Consider the following 13,807-nt stretch of genomic DNA (forward strand, 5'->3'; position numbering starts at 1 on the left):
CACACACACACACACACACACACACACACACACACACACACACACACACAGTACAGCACAAGTGGCCAGTGAAGCGTGCAGCGAGAGTATACCTGGCCGGCATTAGCGATAACTCCAGCATATTACACACAAAGGCTCAACAGGACGATAAATTTCACTTCCTTTGGCCATGTATAAGCTCCCCAAACATGGCTTCCCTTCCCGCCTTCCTTCCCTAACAAGCAGGAGGACTCTTCGTCTGGCTCCGCTTAACCTCTTCAGGACTGGGGACGCATTTTCACCTTGAGTTTTCAGTGTGCTTAGACGATTTTATTGGCATTAGGAAGGCTCTATGGATGTCAGAAGATTAATGGTTACAGCCTTCACTATTTCAATCCCTCATATGAGTTTCTGAAGCTGTATAAAATCACCAAATAGTAACCAGAATGTATATGGAAACGCGTCCTGGTACTTTCCACCTCTTGACTCCCACCACACGTCACTCCGTATAGCTATTGAAGGCGTGGGATATGAGAGTGCTTTCCTGCTTCTCCCTTGAGCACTTGCCAGGAGGAGGAAGAGCAAAATGGGGAGTGTGAGTTGAAAAAGGGAAGAAATTTGTGGGTGGGAAATAAGCCCCATCCTGATCTCCGGATAATGTGTCCCTCTTTCTTCCCTAACGATCTCCATTCTCATCCCCTTCTGCGCTTTCCTCCTCGTCCCAGGAATTCCGCCGACAATCCTTTCCCACTGGGCACGTCAGGATCACAGCGTTACCAAGAGCTACGTTACAAGCGCACTGTTACCGCCTGCCTCACGTAACCAAAGGAATTGAAGGTTTTAGTACTCAAATATCTTTTTACCCATGCAGTTTATCGCCTCGTCTGTACATTGAGGGAAGGCAAAGGCTAAAGGAGTGTGGATTTAGTTCACAAGCTTTGGTTTAGAGAAGAGGAACAGCGACAGGCGGCAACTGTGTGTGAGTGACCACCCCGCGGGCTGGGCTGGTCACGGCGGCCTAAGGGGAAGGAGGAACTCAAATTATTACGTTAACGATTTTCTTTTCTTTTTTTTTTCTCATTTTCGGATTCATATTAGTGAGTAGTTCGGCTGGAAGTATGTTAAATATAGTGCAATTTCTTTTTTATTATTATTATTGTCATTATTATTATTATTATTATTATTATTATTATTATTATTATTATTATTGTTATTATTATTATTATCTAATGTGTTACTGTTTGTCAAAAGTGTGAGAGATGATAGAGTGACTGTGGAAAGCGTCTGATATTTGTTGCTTTTTTGGGGGGTTGAGTTTTTTTTTCTCTCTCTCTCTCTCTCTCTCTCTCTCTCTCTCTCTCTCTCTCTCTCTCTCTCTCTCTCTCTCTCTCTCTCTCTCTCTCTCTCTCTCTCTCTCTCTCTCTCTCTCTCTCTCTCTCTCTCTCTCTCTCTCTCTCTCTCTCTCTCTCTCTCTCTCTCTCACACACACACACACACACACACACACACACACACACGTACACCAGCTCACCACACTGTCACGTACCCTAAAATTAGGCGTTTTATTACCACATCACCTGAGTGTGTTCCCTTAATTCATACACCTGTAATTTTTTTTTTCATTATTATTATTATTGTCCCTATGAGCCAGCCTGCCTCTCTCATTGTTTACTTTCTCTTCTTAGTATCTGCCCACGTTTCCTTTCCTGTTTTTTTCTTACTGTTTTGTTTGTTTTTATTCCTTCACTCTTTTATTCTACCTGTCAGTGGTGTGATGTGAGTCCTTTTATTCCGCTGCTCCTTCTTTTATTCCTCTTGTGATGGCGTTTTATTTTGTCTCTTTTAGCTTATACTTTCTCTTGTTTGTCTGTCTGCCCACATAACTGTTTCCTTAACTGTCTCTTCACTTCCTCACCTCCTTCCCCGTGTCAGTGTTATGTGAGCTCTCTTGTCTCACTTCTCTTAGTTTTATTTTTTCCTCATAATCCTCCTGTTTTTTTTTTCTTCAGTTTGCTCTTTCTTTTCCCATTATCTGTCCAGAATGAAAACATTGTCTTCCTCTTCATCTCTTTTTTTTTTTTCTCTTAAGTCTTCAGTTTCACCATCTTTTCGTCAGTTTGTTGTGAGATATGTTATCCTGTTTTTTTTTTTTTTTTTTTTTTTTTTTTACCTTTTGTTCTTTTTCTACTGACTGTTTCCTTTAGTTTGCTATTTTTCTTTTTTCATTTAGCATCAAACCAAACTATTCTCCATTTTTTTTTAACCCGCTTGATTTCTTGATTATTCATGTTGCCAATATATATATAATCAGTACATCAGTTAATCAATTTACATTTTTCTACTTATTTATCAATCTATGTATCTCTCTCTCTCTCTCTCTCTCTCTCTCTCTCTCTCTCTCTCTCTCTCTCTCTCTCTCTCTCTCTCTCTCTCTCTCTCTCTCTCTCTCTCTCTCTCTCTCTCTCTCTCTCTCTCTCTCTCTCTCTCTCTCTCTCTCTCTCTCTCTCTCTCTCTATATATATATATATATATATATATATATATATATATATATATATATATATATATATATATATATATATATATATATATATATATATATATATATATATATATATATATATATATATATATATATATATATATATATATATATATATATATATATATATATATATATATATATATATATATATATATATATATATATATATATATATATTTACTTATCTATCTTGTAATCTATTTTACCTATATGTCTATTTGTCTATCTGAATATCTATTTCTCTTTCTATATCTATCTATCTATCCATTCATTTTCTTCACTTCATCACAACACAACATATCCCAGAAACTGTACCAACCCAGCCGAGGCAAGGCGAGGCAAGGCAAGGAGTACAAAGGCATATTTATCGTGGCCACGGTGCTGGAGGCGCGAGGCGTCGTCCCCTCCTCTCCTTCCTTTCCTGCTTGACGGAGGAGGCATCACGCTGGCCTTAATGTGGGATAATGACCGCGATATGTAATGATTGGGCCGCGCCGTTGTGTCTGGGCTGGTCCGGGGCGGTGGAGTGGTGGTAGGCCAGGGGTGGTGGTCGCTCCCCGGCCGAGACCTAATGACCACCCACTGCTAGCCCGCCCCACCTGTAATATATAGACCTATAAGACCTCTCCTCCTCCTCCCCTACCTACCTTACCTCCTACGCCTCTCTCACCTTCCCTCCCTCCTCCCTCTCTTCCTCTACCCCTGTCTCCGCCTCCCTTCACCCTTCGCATTACTCGCTTTCTTCTAATTGTTCCAGTTCATGAGTGTTTTGTTCTCCAGCTGCAGTGTGGATGTGGTCTCAGGTTAGGAAGTAGGCGCCGTGCTCCACTAGACGCTGCTCCTTCCCAGTGCAGCGAGGCCTCCACTCGCCGGCTCTGAGGGCCTATTATGGCTATCGTCCACCTTCTCACCTCATATCCCACCTCCCACCGCCTCTCCTCCTTACCACTTCTGCCTCTACTTCACCGCCCCACCTCCTCCCCTCGCCCTTCTCATTACCCTCTCTCTCTCGCACCACTCTCCGTTAACCCCCTCTCCCTTTCCCCTTCTGTCCTTTCTATCCTCCTCCACCTCCTCCTCCTCCTCCCCTCTCTTCTCTCCCGCCCCTCTCTCTCCCTCCCTCACTCTCTAGTCTCTTCCTCTTCTCTCTATTCTCTAGCGGCCTCTCACGCACACGAGATGTTACAACTCACGACGCTTCCCACGTGGGTTTATAGATCTACAGTGCTCTCCTCCTCAAGGCCGTACGTGGTGTCTTTGTCTCTCTCTCTCTCTCTCTCTCTCTCTCTCTCTCTCTCTCTCTCTCTCTCTCTCTCTCTGGTGTCGTAAATTTTGTACTTTTCAGCGTTTGGGAAAGTGGAATGCTTGGAAGGAAGAGTTGGAATAAAGCTTTAGGTAACTGTGATGTGTTTCTTCAGCGTGTAGTTTTACGTAAGTGTATAGAGAGTGAAGGGTTGATGGGTAGGTGTGTGTGTGTGTGTGTGTGTGTGTGTGTGTGTGTGTGTGTGTGTGTGTGTTTGTGTGTGTGTGTACGTTGTCAGGGAGGGTGCGACGGGTATGTGTAAGAAGGTATGGCATGTGTGTAGAGGTGTTTGTGTGTGTGTGTGTGTGTGTGCGTTGCCAGAGAAAGGTGTGACGAGTATGTGTAAGGAGGTATGGCATGTGTATAGAGGTGTTTGTATGTGTGTTTGTGTGTGTGAAGGTGAAAGAAAGGCTGAGTGATGTAGTGAGAGTTTCGACAGTCGTATAGTGACCTTTCTTGACTCTCACACGTGTTATGTAATCTGATGCTCAGTGATTCAGTCAGTTATTGTAATTTGTCGCTTTCATTCATTAATTTTCTTTCTTTTATCTTTTGAAGTTATTTGTGAGTATTTTTTTTACTTTATTTGTATTTATTTGTACTATGTGGTGTCCTAATTCATCTTTCCATTATCTCATTATTTAGTTTTTAATCAACTTCTTTCTTGAGTCAGTACATTCATTCATTCATTTACTCATTAATTTATTCATATTACATTATTTACTCACCATTTACTCATTTATCCATTCCTCACTCACCAATAGGGCATTATTTGTTCATTTATCGATTTTTGTCTCGCCTGTTTTCCTCCTTATCTCGTAACTCACTCACCTTTCATTCACTCGTCTCCTGTCTCTTTAAACACCTGTACTCACCTGTTCTTTGCCTCATTCTCACCTGTACTCATTCTATATGGCTTGTAATTACTGACTCGTCTGCTCACTCACTTAGTTTGTATTCCTTTCGGTCGTTTATCAATCCTTTCACTTGTTGTTTCTTCGTTCATCCTTCATCACCACCACCACCACTAGCACCACCACCCACAGGCGCTCGCTCGCTCACTCGCTCGCCCGCTCATTCACTCACTCACTTTCACCATTCCATTCATACACGTTCTCTCCCTCCCTCCCTTCCTCCTTCTCTCCTTGCTTCCCCTCTCTCTCTCTCTCTCTCTCTCTCTCTCTCTCTCTCTCTCTCTCATCAAGCCATTCGCATTCTCTTTCTTTCTCTCACTCTTTCCCTATCTTTATTTTTTTCCATTTATCAGTCAATCTCACGCACGCACTCACTCACGCACTCACTCACGCACGTACTCACTCACTCAAGCACTCACGCACGCACTCGCTCACTGACGAGAAATAAGTGATGGTGAGGACGTGGAGAGTGGAAGAGTGATGGGAGAGGAAAAGCCTTGTAACTTTTAACTTGTAATCCGCCCCAGGTACACACGCCCTTTGCTCACCCTGGGAGGTGTAACCGAGAGCCAGGTACAGGTACAGGTGACCCCGGTGGCCAGGACGCTCGTGTGGTCCTGCGGGTCACGGCATGACCTGCGTGAGGCCTCAAGAGAACCTGCGGGACCTGGAGGAGGGACCATTAGGGACTGATCGTGAGTGGGAGGACGCCAAACGGAAAGTTGGTATTTGCTCATAATTTATCGTTTTATAATGCGGGGAAGGAAAAACCATCAGGCATTTCTACGCAAGTTTTCCTCTTTAGGGATCGTGATGATAATGTGATGATAATACACTGTGCTTTTTTTTCTTTCTCTCTATTACTGTTGTTGATTTGACCTAAAAAAAATGAAAAAAAAAAAAGGCAAATTTTGCGTTTTTGCCTTGACCTCATTTGTGATTAGGGAAGTAACGAAAGATCACACACACTTACACACACACACACACACACACACACACACACACACACACACACACACACACACACACACACACACACACACACACACACACACACACACACACAGGCACACACACACACACTCACCTTCTGACATCATTACCTCTACGCTGGATAATGATAGTGAATAATGACGGGTCGTGAGGAAGATTCACACGCGTCGTAATTTATACAGCACTATGTCCTCCACCTTCCCTTAGTATGCATTCCGTTCCACACCATCGCGTACCATGTAGTGCAGTTCGGAGGCGAGTCTGACCCGGACATTAGCGCTACTGTCACCCCTTAGCCGCCGCCGTGCCAGCCGCCGACGCCACCAGCACACGCGACTCTTGTGGTCCGGAGGGGCGGCTGGGGGAGCTGTTCAGGTCACCCCCGCAGCCCCAGGGTTATCTTCAGGTCAAGCCTCGACCACGGTGTCACGGAATGTGTGGGAGAGTGGCTAGGACGAAAGTAGAGTTGAAGAAAGCGATGATGAGGTCATGGTGCCCTCCTCATACCGGGCCGGCCTTCGTGCATGCCAGGCTGTGGGAGCACCAGAGAAGAAACAGGAAAACCAGAAATAGAGGACCAGAGGGGGAGAACCTGCCAGAGAGAATCAGGGAGAGAAACTCACAAAGGGAGAATCTATGAAGGAAAACGAGAGACAAAAAATCAGAGAAAAAATAAAGAACCAGGTAGAGAGGAGCAAAGAAGAAATCTAGAGCCAGACCTAAAGAAGAACAAGAGAAGGAGAACTAGACAGAACGAGAAATCCAAGGAGAAAGAACCAGAGTAGGAAAATTAGATATCGAGAACCAATCAAGAACTAAAAAGGGAAAACCACAGAGGACAATAAATAACCGTGGGCAACGAGAAGCAAGGGAAGCAAGGACTAAACTGTGGGAATGAATACAAGGGAATGCCGATACAAAAAGGCAAAGAAGAAAAAAAGAAAAACCAAGGGCGCCGTTCACTGACCATGTCGTTTTTCACACATTTAGTAATTTGATGTTACCGAGCCCTGTCATTACTACGGGAAAACTCGCTACTTTTTCCGGGTACGTTGAGAATAGCTACCATTTACTTACTGAGGCTTACCTATGTGTAGTATGAGTAAAGTTAATAAACGACTTACCTTATTGGGAATGAAAGTCGAGTACTGTTATGTTACTTGCATGTGAATTGTGGTGAATCAGGTTAAGTTATGTGTTTAGATGTATGAAAGAGAGATAAGTAGAACAGTGGATAGATGGGTATAAGGAGTGATGTTTGAATGAATGGATGGATGGATGGCTAAATCGAGGGTAGGTAGATAGATAGGTAAAATTATTCATATAAAGATTGTTGGATGAATAGATAGATAAATGATATATATATGCATGTATGTATGTATGACTGTATAAGTAGAGGTTAGATATAAATGAACTGATTGATAAACATATCAATAGATGCATTATATAAGTGTAAATTAACATTGATGGATATAGAAAGGCAAAAAATGTTGATAGATAGATTAATCAATAAGGAGATGGAGACAAATAGAGACTGACAGATTAATAGGTTTGTAGATAGGAAATAATTACACACACACACACACACACACACACACACACACACACACACACACACACACACACACACACACACTGGTAAAAAGACAGACAAAAACGGGAAACTGTCCTTTACCAATGCCAGTGAAAGCCAGCAACACAATGCGTGACAAATCCTATTCACGTGAGCGGCTGTTTAGATAAGTAACCCTTTAACATTAGGCACGGAGAGAACATTTCTGGGTAGCGTGGGAGCTTGGACTGATCACAATGACAGCAATTAAGAGTACAAGTTTTCTCTCTCTCTCTCTCTCTCTCTCTCTCTCTCTCTCTCTCTCTCTCTCTCTCTCTCTCTCTCGTTTCTTCAGTTTTTTTTTTTTTTCACTACCTTTTCCTGTCCTTCAGTTTCTTTCTTCTATTTTCATTTAGTTTTTTCCATCCCCTTTTTTTTTATAACTTTGTGTTCATTTTTTTCTCTTGCTGTTTATCCTTTTAACTTACAAATTTTAGTCTCTTTCTTCTTCCATTTCTTGTCACATTTACATTTTCTTCTTTCTTTTTTTCTCTTTTACGGTTTCTGCACTTCAATTTCTCTTAGTAAACTATTTTCTTCCTCTTCTTTGTCCTCCTCTCTGGTTGCACTTACGTCTCTTTAGTTCGGAGCTTCCTTGTTCGGCCTCTTTCACATTTCCAGCGAGTGTACTTCTCTTCCTGAATCTCCATCCGTATTTAGAAGACTTACGAAGAAAGGAAGAAGAAAAACACACACACCACAGTGAATCAGTAAATGAGGAAGTTAGCAACGGCAGAAGTGAAGAAATACGATTAGGAATTTTGATGAGTAAAAGCATAAAACGAACATGGAGTCAGTGAAGGTGATATGAATAGGTGAAATATTAAAAAGAGTGAGTGAGATGAGTGAAGAGTATTTGAGTGCATGAGTATCCGCATTTCACGAGTTTAGTGAATTAAGAAGTGAGTGAGTCAGGAAAAGGAGTGAATGAGTTGAGGTGAAGGTGGAGTATGAGGGGAAAGTGAAATTATGCAAGTCAAGAGAAGAGTGTTAGGAAAATATGAACAGTGAGACAAGAGCGATGAGTGAATGAATAAGTCGTTAAGGAGCAGCGTGAGGAAATAGATACTGGAAAAGAGAGAGAGAGAGAGAGAGAGAGAGAGAGAGAGTGTGTGTGTGTGGGGGGGGATGCGTGTACACTCATGAGAAAAAAAACTATTGTATAGAAAAAAAAAAAAGAGGACGGAGCTAAGGGAGTGAGTTAAGGCAAGTGAGTGAGTGAATGAATGAGTCGCGGCGGAGTGTGAGGAGAAGCAGCAGCAGCAGGAGTGAGAGGGTCGAGGGAGTGTTTATCCTGGTGGCAGGGATCCCTCACCACCTCCCAACACCACTGCCTCCCTCGGCGCTCGCTCTGCATCTCACACACACACACACACACACACACACACACACACACACACACACACGTTCTCTCTCTCTCTCTCTCTCTCTCTCTCTCTCTCTCTCTCTCTCTCTCTCTCTCTCTCTCTCTCTCTCTCTCTCTCTCTCTCTCTCTTTCTCTGAGCCTGTGAGTGTGATCCGTGAGTGAGTCTATGAGGCAAGCTGACAAGAAATGCATAAAAGATAAAAACAAAAGTAAAATCGCCACTTCCAGAGAGAGAGAGAGAGAGAGAGAGAGAGAGCAGTTTAATGAATACAATAGTCTCTCCTCTCATTTATTAATTAGCATACCTGAAGAAAGCAGCGTTGTTTTTTGGTCATGCAGGACTCGTCTCTATCGCTACCCCACACAAAGGATCACTCTTGCTACCAAAGATTTAGTTTAGGGCAGACATACAGACACACGCACGTACAACAGTGAGTGAATATTAAAATCAATAACTTAAAAAAAACTCTCCCAGGATCCCTACCCCCCACGCCATGAGTAGGGCAGGGGTGAGGGAAGGGAGTGGAGGGGGGGCGGACAACGAGGCGCTGGATGAGAGGAGGAGATTGGGGAGGGATGCCTGGGAGAAGAGAGAGAGAGAGAGAGAGAGAGGGTAGGGTAGGAGGAAGGAGGGAGGCAGGGAGATCGCGCTATGAATGAAACTGGTTAACTTTACGTGAACTAAGTTTCTCTCGGCGTCTTGTTAAGTATCTTTAGGAAAGGCGGCTGCGTAGCGAGGAAGGAGCACCTGGCCGAGTGTTGCTGGGTGTCTGGCGGCGCACACCGAGGAAGACATGACGTGTTCCTCTTCTCTCTGGTATACTGGCCGTCTTGTAATGAGCGCGGTTGTGAGTGTGTGTGTGCATGTAATTGGTATGCTCCTGAGTTAGTCAGATGGTTCAGTACATCATTACAATCAGTAAGCTGTCACTTTGCGCTACGTACGAGTATTGCAGTAAAAATTTGCTGGTGCAATGTCCTGGCTTGCAGCATGGCACTCCTCTAAGTGATATCATTCATTTAAAGAAAAAGTGCACATACAAGTTTTTTAGAAAGCAGAAAGTCACCCTAGATTTCGCAAGATAAAGTTCAGATTATTTCAACAGAGGACACACTTTCAACAAATGTATTTAATCAGTGTCACCATGCGATGTTATCTGACGGTGCGATGATCCTCCGCCTTGCTGTCACCGCCCGGCGCTCCCCGATGTCTGCACTCACTCCTCGTCTTCTGCCTTGCGAGTGAATCAAAAGTTGCGTTCCGTTTCGGAGAGAGATTACGAGGTAGCTGCTAGCAGGCAGCCGCGGCGAGGCGGCGTGTGCTGGTGACGGGCTTAGTGCTGGCCTCTGCCACCAGAGCCCGCCACCGCCCGAGTAGTGCTGTTTCCCCTCCGTCGCTCTGACCCCAAGCCAGCCAGCCAGCAACCCACCTGCCCGCTCTCCCTCACACTGAGTAAAACAGCTATATGATAGTCTACCACTACTATCCCCTGGCCACGGAAAATAAGATCCAAGGACTATAGCGTATGGTGGAGGGAACCAGGCGGCTCTGACGAAAGCAAATGACACCAAAGTTGCTGCACGTTCCACCAAAATTATATAATTGTTTGGTGGTGCACTAGTCGGCACCTCATTCTCTGCATTAAAACTTGATTGTCTTACGATATCGATAATAAATAAAAACTCCTGCAGTGTCTGCGTAGGTACCGCGGGAGTGTGAACGTGTCCCTGTACGCGTGAGTGTGTGCATAAGTGCGTGTGTGAGTGTGGGTGCCTGTGTGTGTGTGGCGGGGTCGCGACGGGTCCGCTGAGGCAGGGCGGGAGGGTGGACGGAGGGCCCGCCGGCCACCACTGCTCAGTCACCCAGCGGACATAGCGGCGCACGGTCTTGCCGCACCGCCCAGTTGCCGCTCAGTCCACCACTGGCACCCGACCCAGGCGGCGGCACATAGCGGCGGCTCCATCCCTGCCACCGCTCCTGTGGCATCCCTACCTAAGCCGCCCCCATGGACTTATCACTGGATACTTGAATCTGTTGTGGTGAAATTAAGAATGTAGAGAATCAGCTGTTGAAGATTATGAATTTCCGAAACCTTTCCTCGACTTTAATTTTTGAAGTGTCAAGTGAAGCAAGGAAATAGAAAATAGCCGCCAGGAGAGGAAGTCAAGGCGGCGAAGACCCTGTGTGGTGGTGACGCGGGAGGCTGTGAGGACATGATACTGAGGTAGGCGAGGACACAGCAGCCACCTCCTGTATGAAACTCCGCAGTCCTGACTCGGATAAGATGGAAGTGTTGTATCCGGGCAACTTGGCTCTGCTGAGCATGTTCCTTAAAAACCCAGAGACGGACAAAGGCGAAATCAAGACGGACGAGGGAAAGCGAGGTGAGAACTTGTTCATTTACAAATTATTTTTACTTTGATTTACTTCATGTTTGTGTGTGTATGTGTGTGTGTGTGTGTGTGTGTAATTTTACTAAGTCCAAGAGTTTCCTACCTTAGAGTGACAACTTGTCGATGGTATAGCGGTGTTGTTCACAGCTGGTAATTTAGTTTTCTTGCATTGTGTGTTACTGTCAGGCAGTACAAATGTTTCCTTTCACTATATATATTTTCATTGTGACTCGGGATTCCTCCAAAACATTCATCAAATTCACATCACAGGTATCACACTAAGTGTCTGACTCAAATTCTTTAATTTTGCTTATCATCATATCTGAGTGCAAGTGTTATCGCGGTGCAGACTGATTTTCGAAGTCAACAAATTTGCTCGGGTTGGATAGAAATCTTGTTATCAAGTTCGGCTTCTGTTGGCCTGTTCTAGTACAGCGCGGCAGTCAGTCATGTAGAGACGCTTCATTTCTACGTAAAAAAAAAACAACGAATATTCCGGCCAAGGAACATGTGGTGTTGAAGGATAGCTGGAGGGGAAAGCACATCCTGCCGCCGTGCCGATAGCCGCCCCGGTGCCCCTGATCTGCATCGCCTCCAGCTCGTGGCGTAAGACAAAGACCATTGAATAGTAGTCGTAGGTGACGTTAGGACATCAGCGTACATTGGTGACGTACAATCGGCAGCGGCTGGGAGGTTTTTGCACGAGTTGAGTGTGGGTAAAAAAACAGAAGGGAAGAGACCCGGCGCGCGCCCCAGCCGCCTCCCCGACTGTTGCCGTCATTCATTCGGGCTAAATTTTGAATGTTACGAGGCAGCCTGGTTGTCTTTGTTTTAGTGTCAGATGTGAAGGGCAGGGTTAGATTGATGTTCGATGTGCGAGCGGGACAAATTACTGAGACAAACCTCTTCTTGGTCCTCTGAGGCGATCACAGATATGTCAGCGGCGTCGATAATAAAGTTACAAATGTTGGCTAAGTTTCAGGGCAGCGATAAGACTGGGGGCGGCTTCGCTTGGGCAGGAAGAGATAAGGAGTCGGTCAAGATAGTAGTGGTTGGTGATTGTTTGAGGTCGTGGCGTCCGTTACGGGGCTGCCACGACAACAATTGCAAGTCAGATGAGATGTCCTCCCGCCCCCCCGGTCTCTCGGTCTCCCGCTGCCGCCTCGGAGCATCGGCGTGTCATCGGTATCGTGTGTGATCTGAAGCTGACTTATGTTGGCTCGACGGACATGAGGCGCGTTTGAGGGATCTGTACTTGGCAGATGACACACTCGATACCACTCTCTCAGTCGATCAGTCATTAGGGGAATGCTCTCAGGGTAGTATTCTTAATTGACCCAATGAGTAAAGAATTAGATTAAGTGTTTTGTGTTTTAGTTTGGTCTGAGCACTAAAAATTATGTTACAGTGTTGATAAATCACGACCTTTCTCAGTGTTCATCTTTTGCAGAAGTTTTATTTTTCTATCATATTTTGAGAAAGAATATATTACCTAATAACTTAGACAATTGTTTCATAATAATCTGCATATAGTAAGGAAGCCAACACATTTAAGTTAGTGAATGACTGACAGTGATACGGAATACATATGAATAAAGAACTCCCTCCCTTCTTAATACAGTTCTACCTTACCAAAACACACACTTACTCAATCTATGTCAATGAAATGCCTTGTCCAAAAGCATCTTGCCGTCATTAGTGAGGAAGTGGGTGCTGCGAGTGTGATCTACCAACACAAGTAGCCACGGCAAGAAGGGGAGGGGCAGAAAGTGGTCAGCGGCAGGGAGGAGACGCCCGCGGCAGGGTAACACAGATAATTTAGTATCATGCTCATTGCCCTTCGTGTCCACAAGGCCAATCAAGCGAAGGGAGAGCCAAGGGACGCTCGTGTAGAGAATTACATTAATTGCTGCTTATTTCCTCCACTGAAGGATGGCCACGAGGGTTCCTCTGATCGCATGGACGGTGAGGGCGAAGGGGAAAATGGGGTCGAGATTAATGAAAAGGATGGGAGCGTATTTACGAGAGAGGGGATTGATTCTTTTATTCAATTTTGGTTGACTTGGCCAGGTGAAGGACACATCTTATAGTAACGTGTCTGATTTTCGTCCTGGGAAGGCGCACTGATGGCGCAAGATGAGGAGCAGCCTTGTTCCTTGGTACCTCTACGAGTCACCAGGGAAAAGGAAGTCACTGTGGAGGGGTTTCTGACAACTGACCAGATTGCAGCGGCCGCCGGATGCTGGGGCGAATCAGACAGGACAGTATCCGGCTATTCTGGGGCATTCTACCATGACTGAGGGAGCATAGATCATGATGGGCACGCAAGTCATCGCCGCCTTGCTGAGGTTGACAGGTCAGATTCCTTAGCCTTATTTCTCAGCAGCTTGTTTATGCTATCATCGGTAAACACTCGTGCTTCTGTTTACAAACGTACGCTCGGAATGCTCGCGTTGACCTCCCTGAATCTTGCCGCTGTTTACTTCACATTTTTGCCATCCTCGCCAAGTTAACTCAACTATTCCCACTCGCCGCTGCAACTTCCTGCAACAGCTGCCCTCAAGTCCCTGGCGAGTCGGGGTCATGCAGGTCACAAACTTCTGCTACTTTAATTAATAAGTAACCGGGAAAGAGATAACGCCCACTCGTGATTTTTGCCTCAAACTTTGAAGTAATAAGTATCGATTTTCGTCAGACAATG

The 13,807-nt window shown here is 44.9% G+C and overlaps 1 protein-coding gene across 2 annotated transcripts in view; it reads left to right on the forward strand.

Moving 5' to 3' along the window:
- The first annotated feature begins 10,504 nt into the window (after positions 1 to 10,504).
- The window catches only part of LOC123518673 (B-cell lymphoma/leukemia 11A-like), a 75,586-nt gene continuing 72,283 nt past the window's right edge, over positions 10,505 to 13,807 (forward strand). The window contains exons 1-2 of one of the 2 annotated variants that reach the window (XM_045279628.1): positions 10,966 to 11,097; positions 13,225 to 13,462. In XM_045279628.1, the coding sequence (XP_045135563.1) occupies positions 13,420 to 13,462 (43 nt within the window). In that variant the 5' untranslated portion in view covers positions 10,966 to 11,097; positions 13,225 to 13,419. Of the gene's footprint in view, positions 11,098 to 13,224; positions 13,463 to 13,807 lie in introns of both variants that reach the window. The other variant, XM_045279627.1, reaches the window with a different exon arrangement.

The sequence above is a fragment of the Portunus trituberculatus genome, chromosome 44 (assembly GCF_017591435.1).
Source record: "Portunus trituberculatus isolate SZX2019 chromosome 44, ASM1759143v1, whole genome shotgun sequence".
Taxonomy (NCBI): domain Eukaryota; kingdom Metazoa; phylum Arthropoda; class Malacostraca; order Decapoda; family Portunidae; genus Portunus; species Portunus trituberculatus.